At 37.2% G+C, this 27931-nt stretch overlaps 1 protein-coding gene across 1 annotated transcript in view; it reads left to right on the top strand.

Moving 5' to 3' along the window:
- PTPRN2 (protein tyrosine phosphatase receptor type N2) overlaps positions 1-27931 on the top strand; it is a gene marked incomplete at both ends in the record, with an annotated part of 647832 nt that overhangs the window by 397977 nt on the left and 221924 nt on the right. The window contains one exon of the mRNA XM_082298956.1: positions 14638-14702. Coding sequence (XP_082155082.1) covers positions 14638-14702 — 65 coding nt within the window. The remainder of the gene's footprint in view (positions 1-14637; positions 14703-27931) is intronic.

Below are 27931 nucleotides of genomic sequence, written 5' to 3'. Positions count from 1 at the left end.
CAGGGAGGGCAGAGCGTGCCAAATGCAGCGTTCCACCTTGGCAGCCCAGACACAAACACGGATTTTGCTCTAGAGTAGTAATTTTTGTGAGAGGAGTACCAGCTGCAACTTTTATTAGCAACATCCTAGGTTCCCTCAAGTATGTGCTCTAGACCATGCCAGGGAGCTTGACTGTGGGTCAGATGCTGATTATGTGAACAGTGGCAAGAATTGTGTTCATTAGAAACAGGTATTTTAAAATGAATTTGAAGCAAAACCTAATAATGGAAGTAAAAGATAGTTATGTACTTACTTTGTTTTCACATTCATAAAACCACTTCCTCTGGTTCTCAAAAAAAAATTTGTCTCACATGTGTGCAATGTTCCCTCCCATACTGGGAGCATTTTCACATGTGCTCTTATCTAGCACCCAGGTTTAAAATGGGAAAAGCATCTTGAATATGACAAGAATCTCTTGATTCTGCTACAAGTGAAAAAATTATCATGGTCCTTTATAAAGTCAATATTAATTAATACTTAAACTGTGTATAAAATTAATTCCTGCAAATGGGAAAAATAGCTAATGCCAGTCAAATCCATAAGTCAATTTAATTGCCTTGTGTCTTGTTGGAGGCTGAAAACATGTTTTGTAATATTAACTGGTCAGAAAAATAGGCTATTTAAGTATTTTAAACTTGATGTTAAAGAAGAAACCTCTGCCCTACCTTATAAAAGATATTTTGAAGTAGTTTCTTCTTCACAGTCTACTGACAATTGTAAATACAGTAATATTTGGAGTTTTTGTTATCTCTCTGGTCCAAAAGCCCAATGTGTCATATATTTGTTTCTGAATTACTACTGTGCTTGCTGATAACAAGCCTAATAATAGAATAACTTGTATGTCCTTCTCAAAAGCTACATTTGAGTTAGAGCAAGATTTAAATTTGTTGGGATCAGTTCAGACTTTCATTGGATCTGCTAAGTATTCAAGGTAAAGGAGGCCTTTTCAAAATATGAAATCAATACATGCATTCTGTGGCATCAGATGGTGGGGCCTCCTTTGATGCCACTCTGCTCTTCTTTCCCAAGTAGTTCGTGTTCCACACCAAAGGCAACACTTCACTTTGAACAACTGGAGTTCAAACTGTGCATAGAAAACATATTTAGATATGCTGAGTGCTTTCCCCTTCCGATGCATAAGGCTTTATAAAACTGCTGTTTTCCTTTAGCACTAATGCTGTTGAAATAATTTTAAAGTGTAGCACAGTGTATTTTAAGTACAGAGTAAAATTGCACATGTAATAGTGTGGCAGTTTAAAATAATGAGGTAGATGCTGTAGTATGATCTATATAATAATGGAATTATATTTATATGTTGCAATTACCAAATAGATGGTGTATTCTGATTCCTTTTAATGAATTGTCAGCAGTGCCTTTAATTTAATTAGATAGGCTTATGTCCTTAAAGTAGTCTAACTATTAATATAATTCCCACCAAGTAATACAGTGCTATATTTAAAAGTTAATTTTATATTAATAATTATTTAAGTATTATTATATTTGGATTTCATTTAAAGATGGTAATTGATTCAAGAATATAATGCATTATTAATGTTTATTATTTAATGTAATTTATAATACCAAACAGCTTGTTGATACTTTTAAATAAGCAAATAAATGGGTAGATCATTATACACTGTGAAATTAGGGAAATGAAAGAGATGCATCTTCTCCCTGTTATCTCTGTTTCTCTTTCTTCCTTTATTGCATTTTGTTTCACAAGATATTGAAGATCTAATGAATATTCAAATATATGCAAGTCCTATTGCAGCACCATACATCATACACACAAAACACATACACCTTACATATAATTCCATCCTGCATTTATCTGTATTTACAGGACCTTGGTGGTTTTATCCATTAAAGATGAGTTTTTGTAGGATTTGCTTTTCTAACTTGACCCAAGGAATTATCCAGATATAAAATTACAGAACATCTAATTAAGTTAGCCACCAAAAACAAGAGATTCAGCAACCTGTTAATTATCTTGCCTTCATCTCCTCACCCATCCTACACCTGAAAAAACAACCCTCCTTTCTCCTTCCTAGCCCCACTTGTAGCAGGACATTCAGCTTCTCATTCAACCTTTGGTGCAACTAATTGCTTGAAATTGCTCATTTTTTATATTTGGCACAATGTTACCTGAAGGAGCATCCAGCCTTCCTTCTATGTGACAATTTAATATAGAGAACTGCTCTTTTGCTGGGGCCTCCATTTATATGATTCCCACAACAAGCAAATCCTTTCAGGATAACCCTGGAGGAATTTGTTCCTCCCGATAATTTGTCAACTTTGTCTGTTCAGCAAATTTTATGGGGTAGGAAGTTTTTTTGTACATCTTACCAATCAAAATTGATTCTTGTAATACACATAATGCTGCCTTTTTTTTTTTTTTTTTTTAATCCCTGGTAGAAATACAAAAAACTTTAACATTCAATTAGTTTGAAAACAGGCTGAGAGTACTAGATGAAATAATCCATATATTAAAGTATTTTGTAACATAATTTCAGTACTAAAAAGTAATTTAATAATTCAGAAAACAAAAATAATATGCTGTAGTCTGTACTTAGTAAAAACCATTCTCGATATTTTAAAATTAATGAAATATTTTACAACTGTCATTTTAAGTCTTCTGTTCTCTCACTTTGAATTTTTCTAGGTCAATTTTATTGCTCTATATTGGTATTACTCACTACCATGTTATATTCTAGATCGTATAAAATTCTAAAAAAATAAGAATGGAGGAAAAGATACTGATTTATTTTTAGGAGAAAATCCAAAATCACTTTTGCATTTGAAACTGCACTTTCAGAATCATAGGAAAACGCCACTCTGAAATGTTACCATTTTTTTTATAGTCTGGGTGACTAAGCCTGTGGTTAACAGGGACTTCCCCTTCTTTCCATGTTGATTTTCTACTCATTAATTTGATATCCCCCTTCCTACCTACCTACTTCTATATCATGAAAATCAGTTCCTGGAGTCTTTGCTTCAACCCCCAGCTGCTTTTGGGGTATTGTGGTTGCACATCAAATGGATGGTGACATTGTATGTGAATTATGTCTTTCTCAGAGAGGATGAAGTGCTCTCGGGAAGTGCGTCTCTCTATCAGCCATAAGGGAAGAACAAAAGAAACTTTAAGTAAATGCCTGATTTTCAGATATCTAAAACTGCATTAGGAAACCACCTATGAGTTACAGACTGTAAAATGTAGGAAGTAGCCAAACCTAATCTGATGTCCTGAGTTGGTTTGTCTTTACCCTGATCCCACTCTGTTTCCATGGGTCCATCTCTCTCTCTTCTCTCCTTTGGTCTCTGTCTGCCTTATACATTGGCAGACACACATTGGTGTCCTTTTACCACCTGCTGTTTAGGCAGTGATATTACACTGCTTCAAGAAGAGACCTTCCTTTTCTCTAAAACAACTTTCCTTTTATTTTTTTCACTATTCACATAATGTTCCAATTTTTAATCCTTGCAATGTCTCCAGTTTTGCTGCCATAACCTAGTTCATGTCTGCTGTGATGACCATGAAGATTTGCATGCCCCAAATATTAGTTGGTTTTGAGCTTTCCCAAATTTTTCACTTTCTCTTCTTCAGTCCAGTGCTTTTGGGTTGTGATTCATCAGCTGAACATGTCTTAAAGTGCTTGGCTGCATAAGAACAAACTGATCCAGAAATAAAAGTGCTTTGCTGATCCCAGATCTGACACATGATGGTACTTTTGAGGACAGCAGCCTTTCCTCATAAAAAACATGTAGTACCTGTTTCAAGGAAGGGTTTCTCAATACTTCAGAAATGTTGGATGAAACCATACAGTTTCTTGTGAAGAAATTTAACTGCCAGCAGCAGTTAAATTACCATTTAGACTTCTCTTCCCCTGGCTGAACAAACCCATCAGTCTCAGCTACTCCTTGAATTCATGTTCCAGTCCCTTTAGTGGCCCTTCTAGGGACCATCTCTGGTTTGCTGATGCCTTTATTTTGTTGGAGATGCAGAACTGGCCATGATGAACCTTAAACTGTTACATGAGTCAGTCACCAGGTAAAAAGGCAGTAGCTGCAAAACTCTGCATCTGGCTAAATAAAGCAGAATGCTGGTAAAGTTCTGCAATGATGAAGAAGAACAAGACAGAAATGCCCTTCATCCCCAGTGTTCAGCAAAGCAACAGAAGGGCACCAGGGAAATTCAAATTATGAAACATTCTTGATGAAATATTAATAAAACCATACTATGGTCTTAATTGCTATAATTTAACACCCTGTATGGTATAAATATTTTAGAAACATGGTAAAATGGAACATTAAGAAGGGGTCAAGGCATAATAATATACATTAATCTTGATTGGCGGAGATGTATACCTCATACTTAATTTATGTTTATGCTACTGTTCCGTATTCCTTTTTGAAGAGTAGAGTGTGGAATAAACTATATGCAGGCATCTTATATTGACACATGCATGTTATGTGTGTATCTGTAAATTATTGTAGGTATTTATAAAGGGTCTGGGGTATAATATAGATATAGGTGATCTAGATATATAAAGGAACTTTAAAAGACCTTCACAACTGCATCCTCTCCTTTAGAAATCAGTCACGGATCCAGCAGTCTACAAAAGCAAGAGGGTCAGGAAATATGCAAACCACTTTCTCACAAAATTATTTCCTGAGGAAGTCATTAGCTATACTGTGCTCGCAATAGCCACCTTTCTTTTTTAGTAGCAAATATTTCTTTTAAGGCTAGATTCCATGTATTTCCATGAAGGGGAAACCCTGGAAACAAACCTGTGCTATGGCCACAGTGTCAGGGAGGGGAGAGCATGGCTTTATTCACAGTCTTAGGAGTACTTTACAGCCTGTCTTGGTAGGAGAGTGTCTGCCTGACAAACACAGCAGTCAGACAGAAGTCAGAAAATGTTTCACTGAGCTTTTAACTCTCCTATAGATTTGCACCCCATCAGGACACTATTGTGCTAATTTTTTCTGAAAATAGCATGCAGAAATTACTTGAAATTGCTGGCACTCTAATAGTGACCTGTGCCCATGTATGCATAAAGCAGATAGGCATTTCATTTACATTTCTCGAAAACTGTATGCAGTAATGATTCCTATGTGTTAAATTGCATAATCCATACAAGTGTGACAGCCTCATAAAGGCTGTGGGCCAATGTCCTCTCTTCAATGTATCAGTGCCAATGAAAGACCTTATCATACCCTTGAGAGAGGTTACTGCTGTCGTGTGGCTGCTGGTGGAACTGCTCCTGTGGTCACTCTAAACCATGTCAGTCAAAGTTTACCAAGTAGGCTTAACTAGTTTAAATAGCAGATTTTTTGCTAATGATGCGCATTTTGAAAGTACAAAGGATAAGGGGCTACTCACAAGAGGGTGAAGCTGGCATTTTGATGGACAGTGAACACTTTTACCAGTGGTGCAGACTCCTGATTCACAGCGTTGGTCCATAGCCTCTCCTTGTCAATTCATCTGTCTTCTTTAGTTTGAATATTTCTGCAGTTTCCTTATGATTTCTTTTTAAAAACACAGCATGACAAAACACTTTTCTTTTGGGATGTAGGTTTCTCACGCAAAGCACACAGAGATCTGGGACACAGAACAGCATTTTGCCCAATGAGAGATTTATAATCAGATTTATAACCTGCTCAGATGGAACTGTCACCACGTTTGAGTGGCACAGCTCAGATAGCCTTTTCTACACTTTGAAGGGATGTCCTAAAAAATGTTTCCATAGCATTGTTAGAGGAGGGATGGTGCCAGCAGAAACTCGTGCCGATGAGCACTCGGTGAAATCTACCACATAGGAGAGACCTCTCCATCACACCATTCACAGAAAGGGAAAGCTTTGCCTTTGCTTCCAGAACTTCTGGGAGACTGATCAGTGTCCTTTCCTGCCATTTCTCCTTATTTTAAACCCATGCCAGTAAGTCTCTTCTGTCCCCCAACAGTGAAATGGTGAAAGTACTGCAGCTTTTAAAGGATTTATAAGGCTTAGCTGAATGCATCACTTCCCATGCCAAAAAATAAGAGAAAGAATGTTGTGTGGATGGATGCAGCTTTGGCATTCTGCTGTTCTCTTGCCTAATATCCATTCCTTGTTATCTCTACCCCTCTGTAGCCTACTACTGTCTCCACTCATTTGGTAGATATAAGCTCTTTTGCACAGGAACCATCTTTTAGGTTTGCATAGTGCCTTTGGCACAGTGATTCTGGCCATGAAAAGTGTTTGTAGGTGAGGTTGTAATAATCATAATATTTTGAGTACCGCAAAGTTGCCATCCTTCACACACTCAGATCTTTCCTACTACATCCTTCTCCTCCTTCCCATTGAATGTGCATACCTGCAGACACAGATTCAAATCCTGTAAATGCATTTAGGACACAGTTATCTCTGTAGGCAAGCATTTATCTTCCTTATTTTGCACTTCACCCATCCAAGGATAAACATAATGGGTTTTTATTACATGATTAAAGTTTATAGTCTTAATATTTGGCCTGTATTTCTGAAATATTAAGGGTTCTTCCATTCTTGCTGATTTTCAAGAAATTTTTTTAAAGCTAGTCAAGTAGCCTTCAGAATGTTCATTAAAGCAGAATTATGAAAAACTGTTGTGAGAAATGATGGGCAAGTTAACATTGTTCCTATTCACTCTCACCTGAAAGCTTTATTGTGACTCTTGTTACTAGTGGCACCCTTGGTAATAAATATTTTCATTTTATTCTGAGGCACAGCAAATAGATTTTGTTAGTGAGTGACCTTGTGCATTAGCTGTGCTATTCATGATTTAGTGAGCCAGTCAGTTGAAATATTGCTAATGTTTTTGTGACTCAGTCTTGTTACATTTGTGCCACGAGGATGACATTAAGTGTAGTCGTAGATGAATAACAAATAACATGTCTCGAAGTTGTGTTTTGGATCATTAAAGAAATGAACCTACAGGGTGCTGTTTTATTAACTGAGGAAATGACTGGGAAAAAAAATGACAGTTCTTGAATTTGTATTTATTAAAAATAAAATTTGGCATGCTGAGAATTAGTGGTAGTGTCTGTTAAATTTTTCATAAACCAGTGCAAATACACTGCAGTGTCCATCCAAAGATTTTGACAGATTTTAAATAAGTGGAAGAATAACTCATAAGTTTCGTACTGTTTCAGGCTGAGACTCAAAATGGGGCAAGGAGGAGAATGCCGAAAAAGTAGAGCATAACAAAGATGAGGATTAATAATTAGATGCTACTATGGGTATTTTAAATATTATGTATTATAGTATGAAAGAGGGTCGGTGTACTTTCCAGGGACACCCTAGGGAGGAGTGGATTGCTTCTTTAAAAGTGAAACAACTATTCTTGGATTTCTTTTCCTGAGTCCTCCCATTTCTTTGTGTTAAAAAATAATGGAAACTCTAGAAAAAGTATCTTGTAGACTTCTGGAAAGATGGTTTAGTCCTTTCACTTGCCCCAGTAGCACATCATCTATTCTAAAGAAACCACACAAGATCAGTTAAGTTCCAGATAACAGAGTTTTCTGAATTTCTACAAAGCTACAACCATAAGTGACAACCTCTGCATGTTTTGGTGGTTCTTTCTGCTTATTTAAAAATAATTAAACACAATGAGAAAATGCAATGGATATCCTGAGAGATCAAAATTAGTTATATGGAGGGAGGGACTATTCAAATAGAAGGAAAAAGGAGATACAAAACTAGAATATTAGCTACTCTTGAAAAGCTGAGATACTGCTATTATCTGTTTGATTTTTTTTTTAATTTTTTTTTTTTGGTAGTATTTTCTGCCCAAGAAAATTAAAGCAATCTGTTGAATTCTTGACTACAAATAAAACAAGGCAGAAAACCTGTTCTTTTATACTGTTATTCCAAAAACTTGTCTGTTTAAAAGGAAAGAAGCTGTAGCCTTAAGCTTATGGACTGTTGCTTTTCACTGTGTGGTGAAGGTGAGGAGGCCAAAAGTGACCTGCATGGGAAGAGCTGAGAAAGGTCCAGGTGGTCTTTCTTGCCCACCCATGCCCTGGGACCACGAATCTTTCTGACTTTTAAATCTTGAAGGTTGGACATATGATGGTGAACTTTAATGTTAAGCTAAGGGGGACTTCAAAAAGGACAATTAATAGTTGATGTAGACATTAGCAATCATCCCAGAAATAACTCTGCAGAGAAGCACTGCACTGGTAGTCACAGCACCTTGGTCTACCTGACTGTGCTCTGCTCCAGTTTCAGCTTGACATCCTGCAGGTTGTTTCATCTGAATTTTCTGTTCAGAGCTGAAACTTGTCAAGGAATATTTATGTGAACAAATTATGATGTGAAAAGTGGAATGACACTTCTTCTTTTTTTCATTTTCTGCTAACACTGGCTGAATTGGTACAACTTTTGCTATAAATAATGGATAAGTGTTTTAAGTATGCAAGCAAGTTGTTATACATACTTGCACTGCACTCTGTCAAGTAACGTGCAGCATTGAATTGTCAATGTTAAAATGGTCAATAATGTTAAAAATTGTCTCTGTTAAGCATTCATTGAAATATATTTTGTGTTTCTAAAGCATATACAACATATAACAACATATATATACATATATACACGTATATACACACATGTATACATACATACAACTTACAACAAAGTATGCATATCCAGAGCATGGTTATTTTTGCTATTCCTCAAAACTCTTTTTTTGATGGACACCAATCTGATCATATTATTTAAGAGAATATTTTTCATAATGGGTTCCTGAAGCTCTGCCAAAAATAATTACTTAGAATAAAGGTTTTTCATTTCTATAGTTCTAATTCATGTAGACTGGGTTTGTTCATACTTCAGAAACAGAATCATCCTCACACCACACCTCAGAAATCCCTCTCTGTAGCCATAGCATTGTCTATTGAAATGTTTTGCTGCTGAAGTATTTTAGAACTTGTGTACATGTGTTTCTTACAAGGGAATGCCTGTAGGGAAAAAAAATAGGATTGGTTGATACAGCAGGTCTTTCCAGGCCTATTTTTATATATATATGCCATAAATAAACTATACTGATCTCAGGATGGGATAAGTAAATCTCTGGTGATATCTGTTACTTCTCTTGACAAGGCAGGGAATTTTACTGATTTCTTAGTTGAGACAGCAAAGTTTGTAGAGATAGATCCCACCATGAAGCAAAAAAGCTTCAGAGAAATAAAAAAATGTCATTTCATATATCCCAAACTCCTTTACCACAATTTAAATACCAGATTTTAGAATAGTAGTGTGCTCATTTTAAAGGAAAGTTAGAGGAAGACATAAAATTGAGCAGTTATTTATTGAATAAATGGAAATAAATCAATGCAAGCAGTCATGCAGACAGAATGTGTTTAATATATGCAAAGACAGAAGTACCTGAGGTCCTGCTTTATAAAGTCATTGCTGCTCTATCCTTGAATATTACCTGGGCATGGGTTTAAGAGGTAGATGGTTTAGAGTGGAAAGAGTGACATTGTTTCAGTGAGTAAGTTTAAAAAATATGCAGCTCTTAACAGTTATTCAAGCATGGCCCAGTTTCCCTCTTACAGGAACATGCCGTGTTGCTATTTCCCAGAAAAAGGCATTTTGCGTATATTTTTTGAACAGAATTATAGACAAACATAGGTGGAAAATTCCTTGATTGTGCGCATGGAGGTTTAGCTGCCTCGTACCAAAATCTGTGAGAACGCAAAGGTGCACAGGGAGTGGTGAGCATGGTCTGAATTTCCATCTGCTGGTTTTATTGGCTAGAGCAGGTTGTAAAGAATGTGTGCTCTCAAAATTGCTGGAGATGCAAACAATATTTTAAATTACTCCAGGCAGCAAGGTACTGCATCTGAACAGATTGAAAGCTGAAATGTTGATATCTGAAATTAAATTAATGCACAGGAGATTGAAACAATATCTAATTAAAATCATTTGAAAAATGACTTGAAAATTGAATATGACATAGTATTTAGCAGGCTGTTGCTAGCACAGCAATGTGGCTTTGACTTCTCTGCAATCATTTCCATTCCAAGCCTGGCTGCCAGTTACGTAGAAATTACACATGAAGCACCTATCTCATGCCATCACTCTGTAAAGATTGGAGGACAAAATACCTTCTGCCTGCAGCTTCTGTACTTGTTCCTCACTAATTGCATTTTAAACTTTAGTGCAGGCACCCTTCTTCCCACTTTATCTGGCCACTTGAGTTGGTCGTTTTTGTTCTGAGCTGATGTGTTTTGAATATTCCATGTTGTGCCTTTGACTTGCTGTGTATATGCATGGCACAGTGCACGGCCCTGCCAAAGAGAAAGGCATTCTTTCTAAACCATGCTATGAAGAAGCTTTCCAAATCTTGAGGGGGTCCTTTGTAGGGGAGGAGAAAGAAAAGTTTAACTTGATGTAAAGAGATGTAACTTCTGCTTGTCTTAGAGATACTTGTTAAAAAGCTAAAAACTGTAATAAGCACCATCTCTCTGGAGTTCCCTTCCTCCTTTTCTCTTTTCTTTCCTCAGGGAGGAAAATAAATGAAATTATTCTAAATGTTGGTCTTTGAAAGGAGCTTTGCAACAAGCTGATGGGAAAAAAACAATGGTTGTAGGATTCATCTGACAGACTACAGTAAATCTGAATTAGTTGCCCTCAATTTATTGACTGGAGGTCAATAAATAGAGCAAGTCTAGAGCATGACTGGCTCATTCTAAAATGGGCAGGTAATAGAGCTCAGGAGAATCATAAGCCTATAAGTACTTTTTTCCTTACATTTAATTAAATACAACACACACTAAGTCAGATACACAGCAAAACCCCAAGGTTTCCTTGTGAATGATGCTATCATCCCAGAAAATCTTTGCATATTTAAGGATGGTTTCTTCTTTGGGGCAGGTAAATCCTGCAGCAGCCTGAGAGACAAACTGAGGCCTCCTGCTGAAACCCTCTCCCCATTTCCCTTTGCCTCATTCGTGCCAGTGTGTGCTCCCATGAGTCAGCCAGAGGGTACAGTTGTGCTTGGCAGGAAACCTTCTTCCAGAAGAGCAGTAATGAGACTGAAGGTCTGCTCAGAGCCCTCCATAACTTGCTTCGTCTAATAACTGATGGACTCTGAGGTTAAACCTGTCAAACCTACACACTCCAATTCCTGACTGGGCCACTGACAGATGACTTTGCTAAAGGAAATAAACATTTGCCCTCAGAAAACACATCAGACCTCCCTCAGGTTAGTGAAGACTGAGCAGTGACAATCTCTACCCTTAAACACTCAGTAGCACTCTCATCATGCTCTCTAATAGAGCAAAGCCATTAAGTTGTCCCCATTGTAATTTAGATGACAGAAGAGACTTCCACATATTCTTTCAGGTTAAAATAACTGGTATACAGAGAGTAGGCAAAATTATTCCACTGTAGCTACGTGCTTAATTATCTGGAATACTGCATAAATTGTCAAGTGCAAAGAATTATTCTGATAAATTAAAATACTAATTAAATAGGCTATTGCAGAATTTTGAGAACATTATAGGTCTCCGCTTCTTCAGGTAATTTGCATATCCTTCATCTAGTGAATTTAATTTAAAGGCCTCCCTTTTTGTGTGTTTGGAAGCTGTTTTTGTTTCAATGGAAGATTAGAAAATGGATTTATATGTTGCTAACTGGTTTGAGGGGGATTTTGTTGGGGTATTTTTCCCTTCTTTTTTAATAGCTGTTTTTATTATGCCTCTTTGCTGTTGAGTTTGTCATCAAACAGTAGTAATAGAGGACTTTAAACTGTAAAAAAAAGACCTTTGATGAAATATGCAATATACCATGCAATTTCCACTTTCATAAAATTTGCAACAGAACATCAGCTTCTGTCTACTTGTATTTGAATGAAAGTGAGCAGGTAGTACACTAAAAGACTTTCAAAATTTTGGGCCAGTTTTCAGAGAATTAATGTTCTTAATGTTCTTAATATCTGAATATATTTTCCCACCACTTCTTCCATCTATCTATATTGACTGTGTCATATTGGTTTAGATTCTTCATTATAGTTCTGCATAGAAAAGGTTAAGTGGTTGTATTCACCATTCCACAGCTTGAAGCAGTTGCTTGATATGTAGTTGCAGCTTCAGCTGCAGCACCATTTTTGACAGAATTTCTTGACCTTCCTGAGCAGCTTGTGGAGTTCAAGGTTAGCTAAAATACTCTCCTGTACATGCTGGGAGTGAGCACGCTGGAGACTGTCGGCTGTGTCTCTCTCCACAATCTGACAGTGCCTGGGCTTGACCATTTTCTGGTTATGATTTAATCAATAACACCTCGTGCCTTCATGCCTCCTAATTTTGGCAGGGTTTGTGTTAGCATGGCTGTCAGACCTGTCCTTTTTGTTTTAGCCAATATCAAGGGGGAAAGCAGAGGTATTACGTAAACCTTTTTTGTTGTTGTTTTTTAATATCAGAGCTTCAATAATTAATGTCTGCAGGAAACCTATGAAAAGGAGGTCAAATAAGTAATAGTAATTATAAAATTCAGCAATTCAGCAGACCAAATATTTTCTATTAACTGTTCATGTGGTAAGAAATTACACAGTGGGATTTGAGCTTTGTTGTTTACTTATAGCCATTTATTTTGCAGCTACTCTGCTGTGCAGTTTTCTTTATCCTGAGCTGCTAAAGAATCATTTGTTGGACCATTCAGTTTCTTTGAAGGAGGCTGTGGAACTTTTTCATTTTATAAATCTACATTTTTGCACTTCATAGAAGTCTACTTTTAATGTGTTTGTTGGGTAGGAGGTGGTCAGTGTGGTAGTATGGCATATCTTTGAAAAGATTCACTGCACAAGATGTACAGCACTGCAAAGCGTTGTCTCAAATCTCATGTTTCAATCAACTCTCCTTCACATGGTCCCTTTGGCTCTGGGTGGAATAAATATGCTTGTGAATGTGTAAAGCATGGCACAGGTGTTAAGTATGTGAGTGTGGCGTGCAGGTTTTAGGTTGTCATCCAGCAAAACATGCATTTCAGCTTTCTTAGCTTGGGACTCCATGTTCCTCTCTGTATCAGTGGCATATTAAAGAGATGCAAAAGTGAAGGTGTCTGGGTCTAAAAGCTGTACAGAGCTTTCTTCTTCGTTTAAATTGAGGGCAATATTCACCCCTTGCTGAAGGCAATCAGAAAAATTTTTCTGTATTAGAATTGCTAGAGGTATAACTTCTTGAGTCCTTGCATGTAAAAACTCTCACAAAAATCTTTTCATAAGAGGTGAGATGGAGCCTAATGATCTGATGTTACCTCTGGAATAAATGTGAGTCATTTGTGTTGTACTTTGGACAAACTCAATATCAGTTCACAATAATCTTCTGAGAAGTGTCTGCTGCAGTCTCAACTGTTTTGAATGTTTCAAATAGCAACAATTAAAGAGTATTTTTCACAAATAAAAAAAAAATGTTAATTCCTTTAAGTATTTTCATGTAAATTTACAGTGTGCAGTATGTCCTAGCACTTCTTGAACTTTCTGATTGGAAGGTTTGCTTTAGGCAACCAAAATTGAGAAGCTGCATCTATCAAATTTTGTCTGTAATCAAAGAGGTAGGTGCCTGCAGATATGTGTAAGATGTGTGGGATGACTCACCATATTAAATGTGCATCCCTTTCCAAGGACAGCAGAGAGAACCCAGATGATTCACTTGGATTACACAGCAAACAGGCAGCTAAGGGAAGGAGAGGTTAACAAGGATGCAGAGCTTCATTTCTCCTCATAAATAAATCAAGCCAGGTGTCTGGGTTTTGGCCACGAGTCCAACTGACACAGTTTGCATCTAGAAGGTTAAAGTCTTCCCATCCCATTTGGGATGGCGTTACCCATACACCCAGCTAGGAATAATCTCATCCTTGTGCTGTTCCCATAATCGTGGTTGAGCACTGTTTCATTGAGGCTTCTAACAGTCACAGGCCAAAATCAGATCAGACCATAGGTTTAAGAGCATGGGCAATTGTACAACTGTGCTCAAGCTCATGCCCTGGGCATGTTTGGGTTGCAAGTACGGTTGTAGTCTTAGTTATTATTACCTTTATTTAAAAGTTTTATGCTGGGTTGCTTTATTTCAGGTTTTAATGCTTTTAGTGATATAGATGCTGGTAAATAAGAAAAAACTAACTTAAAAAAATAATAAAATTTTGCATTGCATCCTGGTGGTGTGAAATAAACTCTTTATTTTACCTGTGAGATAAGAGTCTGTATCTGTTGTGAAAAGTCCTACACAGTGGCATTGCTGTTCAAATGGTAAAGTACTGCTCTGCTCTTCAATGCAAGGAAGTACCCACAGAAGAGAACTTTCCAAACAAATTGTGTATCTATGTTAAATGTGTTTAATACTGTGTAAAATAGAATTAGCTTGGCTTTCTTTTTCGCACAATAATGAGCAATTAATAGCATAAATATGCATTCGAAAAAATGACTAGCAGAGTTGCTCTCAGGGAAAGATACTCCATAGATGGAATAGGTGGGAACTGTCATGAATGTATTGATGAAGGAAAGAAGGTTGGTTGCAAATGCTGTAAAATCATACATTTTCCAGCTTTCCTTTAACTCAATCTTAATTCTTCTTTACAGCCATAAACAAAGAGAAGCTTGAAAAAACAACTGGACTGAAAATTCTGCAGACTGGTGTGGGGGAGGTAAGTGGTTTTCAGGCATTTTACATTCTCAAAAACATTTTAATTGTTGGGATTTTTTTAAGAAATTCTGGAGCTCATGAAGGTTTGTGAGCTACCAGTCTGATAGTGCTAAGGGCCTTTTTAGGATACAGTTGCATCTGTCAAAATACAATCTGCTGCACAAATAGCACTGTATCCCATAGAGAAAAAAAAAATACCATCCGTATGAGAAAGTGCAGCCAGCTTTAAGAAATGCAGTTTTTTGCTTTGTTGTATCACAGGAAAAAAATCCCCAAAGATGAGCACAGCAACTGAAGTCGTCATGTTATTCCCCTTGATTTTGATGGAGTGCTCTCTCATCTAGATCAGTGGAAGTTTAAATTTGGGGTAAAGAGTCTTCAGATATTAGAGAGAATCTGACAGTGAATGTCTCGCTTATTTTGGATGTAACTTGAAACATAAATAAAACATGTGTCTGTTATTATAGTGATATCGCTAAGCGAAAACTCCACTAAGCAGTTCATCATTTATTAATAAACATGATGCTATCTGCTAAGAACCTTGTATGAACTACAGTTGATTGCTAATTCTCGTACTAATTTTGTGTACACAGTTATCTCTTTTTTCCTTTTCATTTAAGTAATTTTGCTAGTGGTGAATGCTCGCAGGGCTAGGAAAATGCCTTTTTTTCATGATTGCATTATTCTCAGTATTTAAAATAATGAATTACTAACTTCTAATATACTGAAGGAATAGGTTGTTTTCTTTCTTTACTGATTTTTGGGGTTTTTATTTTTGATTTTTATCAGTTCATGCCTAAGAATTAACTTGACAAATTTTCTGAGGTTCACTGTGCAACTTCGTTCACATTATTGAAAGGCTTTGTCCCAAAGAGGTAGTAACACTGAGGCTTGCTGTGATGCTTAGGGCCAAACATGAAAGAACTTGGAAACAAACAGAGGTGAAATCATAAGAAAATGAAAGCCGTCATCTCTCCGTGACTGATTTATCTAGGAATGTTTCTTACTGGTACATAACCTCAGAAAGTGGGAAGTGTATCCTGGGGCATGTGTGTGCACCTCAGGCTGTGTCCTGACCTCAGGCCAGGCTGAAGTTTGTGGTTGTGCTATCTGCAGCCCCTGGTTTCTGTTAAATAACAGAACCAGGATTGGGGTACAGGCTATGGCAGCCAGACTCAGTATAATTTTACCCAATGGGACTCATCCATGCTGATGAAATACCTCCATGTATTTTGTCCAGTTCCAGTCATTGAATGGATTCCAGTCTGCTTCAAAGTCAGCTAAAGAATAAAAGCCCACTTCAGATGCTTACTGCTAAATTAAGTTTTGTATTATATGTGGTCAATGGAGAAAGAATTCCCTTTTGGATAGTTGAAATGCAGGAAGTTTTCACCTGCTAAAGTATCATAAATCCACATTGTAGCAATAGGGTTGCTGTAACCATGGTTGTCTAAGGATATGCTTGAGCTGTAACCTCAAGGACTTCCTGGATTCTAAGACCAGCTAACAGAGCTGGAAAAATTGAAGAGTTCTTAGACTAGAGACCTCACCAGTCTGATTCATGTGTTTGGTTTAGGAAAAGTCACTGCAGAACTCACCTTCCATATATTTAGGCTATCATAACTTTTTATAAAAAAACTACTGATACTACTTGGGTTAATGAAGACTTTGACAGAAGTTTGTGCTTTACACTCTACCAGATATGTATTATTAAAAGGCAAAAAGTAAAAACTGGTTAACCCAAGGGAACCAGACATTTTGGCCTAAATATATTCCAGGTTGTATCTGAAAGAGGGTGATCAGCAGAGAAAGAACCAAGTGGTTTGGACCAGTAAGGTAATGGAAGAACATTTATTCAGATGCTTATATATTTTGTTGGATGTGAATTCTCCCAGCTGTGTACATTCCCCTTTCTAAGTCTTATCAGATACGATTGTGTACATAATGAATACATTTCTGTAGTCTCACATACACATAAAATAAAGGGGTGCTGTAACCAAGCTGTTTCTCTGTTGTTACAGTATCAGATTCAGGCTATTTCAGGTTAAGTTTAACTATGATAATCTTGTTTTGCAGTCTATGTTTTATTCAACCTGGTGAATAATTATTATTGAAATAATAGAAAGAACGTATTTAAAGATAATGAAGGAGCTTCTTGATGAATAACGATTCCTTTTACTTCACACTGGAATTAGGAATGGAATTTTATGTAATGGTAACAGTAAATCAAAGTCAAGATGCTCAAATCAAAAGTACTTAGAAAAACTTTAGTAGAAAATGAGAAATGACCTTTTTGTTTGGACAGCAGGTGAGATGCATGACAAAGTTAATGGATATATAATCTTCACTTGAAGGCCTGTAAAATAAAAAGGATTGATTTTGCAAGGCAATTTTCATATCTGAAATACCTCAAGAGAAATATAGCCTAGATGCTAGTGGCATATGGAGCTGCTGTTTAAACAAATGCAGGAGCTCTCCTAAGCTCAGCAATAATTCGTATGTGGCTCTGGACAGTGGAATCTGTTTTAGGTGTCGATCTATGATAGCAGCATTTGTGCCTCAGGAAGGAATGTGTGGACACTAGTGACTTTCCAGGCCTTGGGTGTGCTAGAAAGAATCTGTCCCTTCCTCTGTGGAGATGAGAAATGCTTCTCAGAGCTCCTCAATCTCTCTCTTTCTTTCCTCTATCTCAAGAAAAACATTTCAAGAGCAACAACAGATTATAAAATTCACACCAAGCTTACTGAGCCATTCAGTCAAGTCCAGGGAGGGCTGATGAATTGCTTTTATGTCACTGCATAAACATGTGCTGTATAGTCATTAACAACATGGGTCTGGAGTCTACCACAGCTGCAATGCAGTTCATCATTTTTATGTCACGTAAAAGATTTCCACAGCTTGTGATTCTTTCAGCTAGGCCTGAGGTTAGCTGCATTGTGTCAGCGTAGGGTAGGCTCTGCTTTAGCAGGATTAAAAATGAGTTCTTAAGCTGCAACTTCAGAAGCTGCTCATGTTTCAGGGTGTTGGCTTAAAAGTTCTGTACGTTTCATGGGAAGGTTTGGATGATAACGTGCAAAGCCCTGTCTGGACTGTGGGCAAGCAGAGCTTCTTTCAGGCCATTGTAGAACAGACCTTTCCTGGTACTTCCACAGTACATCCACCTCCATGTCTAACATTTGCAACAGATTATTCAACAGTAAAATGATCCAGAGAGTTAGATAAGAGTTTGATATGATGTGTATCACTCTTAAAATGAGAATTATTTTGACACTTATCTTGTTTGCAAGAAGGCTTTTATATCAGAAAACCAGAATAACTCTGCTGTAGATAGAACCAGTGCAGAGTTTGTAATCTTGAGGATCTGTGCATTGCTGTAGTGCTGACTATCTCTGGAATTATATTTGCCAAGATCTTTCTTTTTATTTGCAGTTTTCCAGCACCTACAGCAGGAGCTGGAAAAAACTAAAACTAAAAAAAGTTGTAGAACTCCTCTATAGTATCCATGTGAGATTTGTTGGCCTCGTTGTCATGTATGTTTGTGCCACACAAATCCATCAAGAGCGTTTCACACCTTCTTGTTTATTCAGATACAATGAAGCTTTGAGGTATTTTCTTTTGATCTCCTACACATGAAATAAATCTCTGAAGTCCTGAGGTCATCTTCAGGTGTTCAAGGACTTCCTATAGCTGAGTGTCTATGAGGGAATGAATGCATGTGTTGTGTTATTTAGATGTCTATTTGCATAATAACATGAAAGACACAATACTCATATAAAAAATTAAAGAGCTAAAAAGCATTTAAACAGGACCCAGAACTCTGTTCTCCTCTGTCCCAGCTTGATGTTAACCACTACTTGAGTTGAACTTGTTGCTCTGCATGGCTGAGCACTCCTGCAAGATCTTGGGGACAGCATTTTGTCTCAGGTGGAGGGAAAGCCTCCTTAGCAGCTGCATGGCTCCACCTGACTCCTCCTGAGTTCAGGATTTAGCAAGGGTGAAAGCCCCAGTCCCACACAAACATTATTCCAACTGGACTCATACCCAGGAGCTTCTCTCCAGCCCAAGGGAGCTCAGCAGACACCATGAGCCACAGCCCTGCACAGCAGTCACCATGTCAGGTATCCCTTCAGCATCCTTTAGGAACTTAACTACTTCTATCTCTTCACATAAGCACTTTTGAATTAATATAGGAGCACAGTATTTTTAAGTTCAATTCCATACTGAGTTTGACTGTGACCAGAATTACTGTGACATGGATAAATGTTTATTCAGCTTTTGGCTGAAATTTGTTTTCAACCACAGTTTCAGAATAACAAGTCAGGCTCTCCAGTGGCCCAAGAAAGTGTAATCAGGTTTTGGAGTATGAGTCTGTGATTTGAATAATCGATGAATAAGGCCTGTAACAAGCCGAGGGGGTGGCACTGTTCCTGTCTTGAACTGACAAAACAGCACTCACTTCAGGATAAGTTGTATTAAATTAACTCTTTCGATTTCCCAGTAGGAATGCAGAGAAGAAAGTCATCACTGGAATCATAACTTCATTTTTAAGATTTGAATCATGGCTCTCATATGGCAGACATAAAAATTAGAGCCGTTTTCTAAAACAAATGGAAATAACCCAAAATATATGCAAAATGAATGCTTCACCATACCTCTAGATGTTCTAAAATAGAGCAGTGGTATTTTGACATGTTTCAGGATATTCTCATTTATAGATATTTTGATAGGTGTAGAATTATGTTGATGCTGCATAAAGAGATGTTACTACAATAAAGAAATCTGCATTTAAAAATTCTAGTGAAGCTAGAGGACAGACTTTCCAGTGACGTGCAAGCTTCTGAGGCAGGAGTCAGGTTTCTATCTTCCTACCTTCCTTAATGTTGCCAAATTTTGTCACTTACGTCTATATATCCAGATTTTACCTAGAATGATATTGGATTGGAAATCCATAAAAAATTGGAGCGTGGAACTTAAAAAATAATTTTCAGCTGTTGAAGAATAAGGTGTAAACCTTTTTTCTGATTTTTGACTACTAGGTAAAATGCTAAGTGCTAGCTTTTGGCTTGTAAAGACCAGATTAGCCTGGGATCTACTCCAGCTGTCTCTGCTGCAGTGACATCGGCAATCCAAATGCTCCTGATCTGGAGCAGGTATTGCCCAGGGGTACCAGGATTGGAAGGGATGCTGTACCCAAGAACATTTAGGTAAGATAGATCTGAGACTGACTACGGTGTAGGAACTGCAGCTGTGCATGTACGAATACTCAAGTTTTAGCCCAAGACACAGCTAAATTTTTCAACTTCCACTGAAACCCACCCTTCTTTTACCAGAACTAATTAGGCTGAAGCCAGGCACAGGTACATGTGGTGGCAGACACCTCTGCACTGCAGGGTAAGTGTTCTTAGACCAGGGGACACCAGGGAGGGCTTTTCCCAGTGCCTGACTTCAGCATTTTTCTTACAAACCCCATGGGTTAGAGATGAACTAGTTTATTTTTTCCTGTTATGTGAGATCTGGGATTGGAGTTCCCACAGACCACTCCTGCTGTTGGCTTTTGCTGATCACTGTGGCTGTGTTGATGAGCAGTCAAACATTTCCAGGAGGGGCAGTGTTTGGAGCCACATGCATTGTTGTGAGCAAGGCATGGACCAGGTCACAGGGGAGTTCTTTGCTTTAAGGCATGTAACTTTAAGTCTGTATATAGAAATAAGAGCAATAACATTAAATAAAAAAATTTTAGGAGTACAATCCTAGAAATATTCTTGGTGAAGGCATAATAAGAAAGACTTACCTTATCCCACACACACAAATTACACATTCTAAAGCTGTAACTCTTAAAAATTAATAGATTATATTATACATAGAATTCTACCAGTAACATACTATTTATGTGAAATTTTACTAACAGTTAATAATATCTCACTATTACAGTTTGTAAGTATACATGAATACTAAAGTTATGCTAGTCAGAAGTTAGCCACACAGTAGCATTTAGAAGTAACACTTTAAGAAATTTGAGGAATGCTAAACAGAACATTAAATTTCCACAAAGACAATGATGAAGATCTATGGCTCATTTATTTAAGACCTTGTATGCTTTTGAAAAATGCATTTTAGCTAATATTTAGAGATAATGTTAATGCTATTTATTAACTATTCATTACAGTACATAGCCCACTAGAGGGCTGCTTTTCAAATAAATTGCATCCAGTGTGTTAATAAAAGTGTTAAATGTTTAAAAACAAAAAATATGCAGCAGAAACATGTATCATTTTATCCCATTATTATGTCAACTATCTTCTGTTACTGCATGTTATATACACAGCATACTAAAACAATATAAGTCATGGCCCCAAATCTACAAACATTTAGAATATGCTTAGCTTTAAGTACATAGTTAGACATTCCTTTTAAGCTCCAGCTAAGTTTAGAGTTAAAGAGATGCCTGGATGCTCCTGAGACTGTCTTCTGTCACATATCACACCGTCTCTGGTTGTGGAGGGGCAAAGTTCCAATGTTTATCCCCTGTATTTGATTTGAATATTGCACAGCAGAGGTATTGTGACATCTGAATGACAGGTCACAGCTTCAGTTTGGAAATCATGTGTCAGTAGTAATTTCTTTTCTTGTGCTCTGATTGTGACAACGCCCTCCATCTTCTTTACAAATTTTTAAAGAACACGACAAGGAAATGAGGAGATTATAATGTAAAGAAAAATACAGCAAACCTGATTTTCAGAGACAACTATCAGTCTATGTTGATTTATGTTTTCCTCCTGAAACAGTATATAAAGCACAAGTATTCAAGTGTCACATTGGTTCATGAATTCCTTTACAGTAGCACAGTGTGATTTAAAGGAGCAGAAGTGCCAAGTGATGTGGTAGTTGCCATGGCAACTACAGCAATTCAATTTTTATTCAGTATCATGTAAAATGAAACAAGATACGGTTTGCCTTGTGGCTTCAGGAACTTATGCATCTTACCAGTGTTGTTCCTTTTTGTCTTTTTTAACACTGTGCTGGTTATAAAGTAGCATGTGTTTGTTTTAAGGATTTATCTTGGGTTTAGGCTGTGTCATGCCATTGTTTTTAAAGCAGAGTTTCCTTTACAAACCATTATAAATCTGCAGAGAAAAGAGGTTTAGATACTAGCACTGGCTACACAGAGCAAACTGCAGGGTAATTCTGTTTAAGAATCAGTGTTATTATCCACTCTAACTACGATTTGGCAGCCTGCACTCAATGTATTCATAAAGAATCTTTAAATAGGAGAACATGATTGTTTGTGCTAGATATCTTACTGATTCATGAAATTCAGCAGCCTCCTTCTACCAGCAGCCACGTTATTATGACTCAAAGGAAAACAAAATCTTGTGTAGTGTAATGGGTCAGCTGGGAAAGCAGCAGATTAAGATTAAATTCTCTTAAACTGTCTGAAGTTTGAGGGATGGAGATGGTCAGAAATCGTAAAGAAGGCAGATTCTTCCATCTCCACAAACAGGAGCTTGATCCTGGCAGGAACATGTGGATTTCAAGCAGTCTCAAACACAGATTTAACTATTTAAGAAGAGGCAGAAGTGGCAGATCCCAGTCTCTCAGCCCTCTCTCTAGCAGACCCTGGGCAGCAAATGTTCCTATGCAGGTCAACATGGAAGGACCTCTGCTCTGGGCCTGTGAGCGTAGGAAAATAAGGGTCTGGTTCTAAGATTCAAACTGTGAGACACCCAACCTTCCTGTAGGAATCCTTGACACCAGGGACCCTATAGCTGCATCAGAGCTGGTAAAACAAACAGGAGCAGGGCCCAGAGCCTGTCATGGTCCCACATTTTTCTGTACTGTTAAGTTGTTGTCAGTCACTCGCATTGTGTCCTGTGCCAGTTAGGATTCTTCAGGCTGTTTGCTTCTCCATCTAAGCAAGATCCAGGCCAGGGACCATTCATAACAGACAGTTTCAGTGTGGTCACCTTTGGAGCACGGGTGTAAAGGCGTGTTTAATTTAAAGATTAATAGAATTAAAACTTCAGCTGTGGGTTAAAAGAATTGTTGTGTCATTTATTTTAGTTTTTTTAGTACTAAGGTTAAAGTACTTTAGTAAAACTTACGATCTTTGCTTTCTGGGAGGGCCTGATAGTACATTCTTATTTATCCTTCTCAGAACTATTTTGCACTTGTACATCACTAAGTTTTCACCCTTAAAGGCAACATGGCTGTAGTGTCCATCACTTCAACATCCTTCAGAATGCAAGGCTTTATCTGTTATACATATTATAGCATATTTTTTTCAAAAAGATTTTAACAAGTTTCTAAATCTAAACATGAGGACTCCTAATTAATTAGTTTGTTGGAGCTCAGTTTTGTTTCTTTTTTGCATTAATCAGATTTATCCTGATGAGGTAGTTTTTAAGATCTATTTAAGGCAGATGTTTGAGTTGCTTTGACTTAAGCATAGTTTTAGTTCTGTGTGTGCTTTGACTGGTATCAAAGGGAAAAGTTGGGGCTTTTTTAATAAGAATGCAAACATACTTCGCTGAATTACTAATTCAAATTTTCTGTAGAAACAACAACGAAGTGGCTCCTGAGCTGCAGAATGTCCCCAGTAGGTCTCTGTGTTCCCTTTGGAACCTACAGGTATCTCTGATTTGCATTGCTGGACATTAGGCACAAGGATTGAGGAGATAACTGATAGAGAAGGAGAGAACTGGTAGATACAGTGCAGCTCCAGCAAAATACCCATTCCAGTAAATTATATGTGTCTATGTACTGCACGCTGAAACCTGGGGAGGGCGTGAGCACAGCACGTGCCTGGAAACAGCTCCTGGGTCAGTGTGACAGCTTTTAGTGCTGTGGATCTGTCATAGAGGGATTTTTCAATGTGAGCTGAGCATATCGAGTATGTGAGTATCAGAACCTGTGACTAGGAGAAGGGACGTGACTCTGTGCCACAGCAAAGTGACCTAGTCCATTAGTGCCCAGGGACCACCGCGGCTGACAACAGTTCACGGTGCACTCTGCTCTCGCAAAGGGATTTCATTTTGCAAACTGTTTGTCCCTCTGGTTCTTTACCTTTAGTAGGTAGAGTAATGGCTTCATTTTACAAATGTCAGCGCTGGTTTTATGATATGGATTTCACTTGATTGTTAAACTGTTAATTTACAGATCTTTACTAAGTGAATGCAAACAAATTCTGGTCCTCAAAGCTCCGCTAATGCACAATGTTTGAATTTTAATTTCCATTCCATCTTAGATTATGGTGATGAAAAACAATATTTAATCCCTCGTTAACACATGAATAAGCGGAAACTGTCATTTCCCACCAAACAATAACGGGATTATCTCAAGAACTGTCAGTTTATGTGAAAACATTATGTTGCCCAAATTTTCATAAAAATTAGCAGTGGGTAATATTCAAGATCAGAGCAATGGAAAGGGGGAAATCTGCATTCATGGTAATAAATATTCATATTTGTCTGCTCAGGAGATGAAAATCTAATCAAGGGGCTATTGATGCACTGGCTTTTTTTTTTTTTTTTTTTTTTTAACCAAGATGTTTCATCTAAATTGGGTTTGATATGGAAATTAGTCTTACTCCAAGTCCTCCAGGCCATGAGCATGCTGGGATAACACTGGAGGTGTCCGGTACATCAGATGTTGCTGCTGGCATCTGCTTCTACAGGCAACAAACACAATAAAATAAAATAAAAAATTGACAACATCTCAAGGGTCAAGCTCCCAGTGGCTTAGGGTGTTGTGGGGGTTTCCCCCCCCCAAACATTTTAATTTTATCCCAGTTAAATCCTCAGTACTGCAGGGTTAAAATTGTCGGCATTTTTTGCTTTTGTTGACAATTACCATAAATCAGAAGACACTCTGCATGAAGCTTAATGAAATATGTATGATATAAAAATGGGAAGAAGATCAGTGCAGTTTGCTGCTTTAGGATTTTGTGTGTGTATCTCTGTATCTGTGCGTGCACATGCACAACCTGAAGAACTAACTTGTATTTTGTGTGCTGTTCACTGAACAGGAGAGTCAGGCAGTTACTGACTGGACAACATATAAAAAAACATACCATGTGAATAAAATGTATCATAATTTACGCAAAAGTGAGATTAGTATGTTTTCTCTATCAGTTAATTTGTTCATCTAATATACTTGCATGTTAAAACACTCAGTTTAAAACATTTCTTCATGCTTTTTTTTATTAGTTTTATTGGTATGAAAATCTGGTTTGTCCTAAAAGAAATGTTTGCCTTGACATACTTTACTATTATTATTATTATTACTACTATTATTATTACTACTAATACTACTACTATTAGTAGTAGTAGTATTAAACTCAGTAGTTGAACATAGTATCTTGTTCTTCATTGTACTTCCCAGGGGTTTTATGACCTTTTTAAAAAAATTAGACACGTCATTAAGATCCTGATCCTACAAATAACCCCATATAGATACATATATACACATACCCACATATATATGTGTGTGTATAAAGAAGGACATCCTTTTGTGGAAGGGGTTTTGTGTTTTCTGAGACCTACCTGACAGACCTGTGAGTGCTACTGGACAATGGACAGTTCCATTCAGCTCCTGATTGTTGTGCAAACACCAGCAATGTGTGACTCAGTCCTCTTAAAACTCAAAATGCCTCACTGAATTTATTTAATTCCTGGAGAAATTGCCATACAAAAAGCATCTTTTTTTAGATTTGGAACTGGGCAAAAAATATATCAGCAACATTCAGCTAAATTGCCTGTAGCAGGAGAGAGCAGAAAGATAGGCAGAGCCTGCTCTGAAAGAAAGAATATTCCTACTGACCAAGAAAAGAGAATAGTTAGAATACAAATATTGCTTGTTGAGGGGATTGCATCCTTTCCTTATGAAATCTATACTAAATAGGAATATGGCTTGTTTCAGAATTCCAGTAATTTGTGCAATAAATTGTTGTGAGGCAAGTATAAGCAGCCTGCAGAGTGTGGTGTGCATGTATTGGCAGACCTGATATCTTTAACTGTACAATCTGTGCTGGCATCTTTGTCCAAAATGTTTTTCAGAGACTTTATCTTCCTAATCAACTCCTTTGCCAAGCTTAAAAAAAAAGAACAGAAATGCATGTAGCATATATAGCAGATGGATGTTCAGCTGTACAGGTGTCTGCTGTGCAGGTGCCAGATATTGTAAGGTAGTTAGATATTTTCTGGGAAATGCCATTACTTGTTCCTAAAAGAAAGAGTTTCCCAGTCTTATAGTGCTACCTGCACCAGCAAGATGTACACCTAGGAGTATTAATGGCCCCTCTTAACTCTTTCCCATTTGATCAAAGTGGTTCTTAGAGAGCTGCCTTTTTTCTCTTTGCCTTCTCCCAAGACACTAAATTGGCTCTGAAGTTCATCATTTTCTGCAGCAGAGCAGTAGCAGCCTGCACTGAGGTTAGGCAGCATCATTTGAACCAAGTTCTTCTTTATTAACTTCACCTTATATGTTTTACTGTTAATTTTAGCATAATTCATAATTGTTTCTTCATGGAGAAAATTGGTAATCCTTCATATGTAATAAGCAGCTTCGGCTGAAATAGATGGATATGTGAGAAAAATGACCAAATCAGTTTTAGTAGCTTCTACTGAAATGCTGATTTAAGTAGAGAGATTATGATTAGAGAAGCATCAATCATAGAATCACAGAATTATTTAATGCTTTGGGTTGGAAGGAACCATTGGAGCATTGCTGCTTTCCCATTTGGATGAAATCAAGTGTCTTCCTGTTTTTTCATGACAGAAGCACAACAGAGACCCAGACTTGAGGGGAGGTGTAGGTCCTCATGCAGAAGGAAGGACAGCCTGATTTTCTGCAAGGCTCTTTTATGTGGGCTGAACCTCATTAGCTACACTGAGCATTAGTCTCCTGTAATTGTTTCTCTTTTTAAAGCTATTTTAATATCCCAGATAGCTTATAAGACCCTGGGACATGTAGGTATTCATCATTGCTCCTGGTTCATACCAAGATTCTGGTTCTGAGTCAAAAGGGTAAAGGCTTGGACTTTGGTTTCCCATAGGAATGTTCTGACACTAAACTATAGATGGTGGTAAAGCTTTCTGTCAACTGAACATTAACAAAAGATCATGCTTTTGACATGAAAAGAAATCCCCTATTCAAAATTTCCCTAAAACTTATGTGGCTCTATTAAAAAAATCATTCTGCAGCAAATTGATATTTCTTTGCATAAATCATTTAATTGAAAAAAGGCTGAGTAGTTTTGATTAACAGGAGCATTACAGTAATGCTTTCTAGACAGGATTGGGATCTCACTGGTACCTGCCCACACATAAAGTGACAGGAAAGCTGTGTCTTTGAGTGATTAAGATAATCACTGAAAAAGACAAGATTAGGAAAGAAAGGGAATAAAAATTATCACCTTTCTCTTTTTAAAATTAAGTATACAAGCTATAAAGATATTAAATGAAATTATCCAGATTTAAAAACAAGTCCATGAGAAATTTTTGTCTGGACCCAAAGTCCTGTCCAGTGTCAGAACCAGACACTCACCTTTCCTGCCCATTAGTGTGCAATTCCAGAAGCATCAGGATGGAAGCTTATCTTCAGAATTGACTTAACAAAATGTTTTAATAATCCTAGCTATGAAATGCTAGGAGCTGATCCTGGGTTTTACAATAAGAGGCAAAGTGGTTGTGGTACTGTGTGTTATGTAAATTATATGCAAAGTATATTGGCATGCAAATTTGAATGCTAAAAGGAAAATCATTCTTTTCTGAACCAGAGAGTTTTTCACCCAGATAAGCCAGAATCTGCAGATAATTTTTTTTAACAAACTGACTGTATTTCATTACATTTTAAAACATATAATAAATATATTAAATTAAAATAATGTCTTCTTTATAAACAAGTTCAATTTCTTTACTTTGCTGCTACCAAGTAGGCAGAAATGCTAAAATTCTGTCAGATAGATAAGATCATATCAGGATGCCATAATATTAAAAAAAAAAAAAAAATGTGTGAAATTTTAAATTGCCATTTTAATACTTTACTATTTTGGTTTCAACAGTCAAAATTTGGAGTAGATCCAGGTATTGTCTGTGACCCTGTTGGTCAGTAACATCCACAGTGGCTAATACCATGTTTTTATTGATGGTTTTTATCCATTAGACAATAAAATGTTCCTCCATCTATTGACAGGGTGAACTTTGGAAATACTAATGGGCAGATACAGAATAT

The sequence above is a fragment of the Coloeus monedula genome (assembly GCF_965178545.1).
Source record: "Coloeus monedula genome assembly, chromosome: 1".
NCBI classification, from domain to species: domain Eukaryota; kingdom Metazoa; phylum Chordata; class Aves; order Passeriformes; family Corvidae; genus Coloeus; species Coloeus monedula.
Note: the sequence above shows the minus strand (reverse complement) of the source record. Positions and strands in the feature narration are given on the sequence as shown.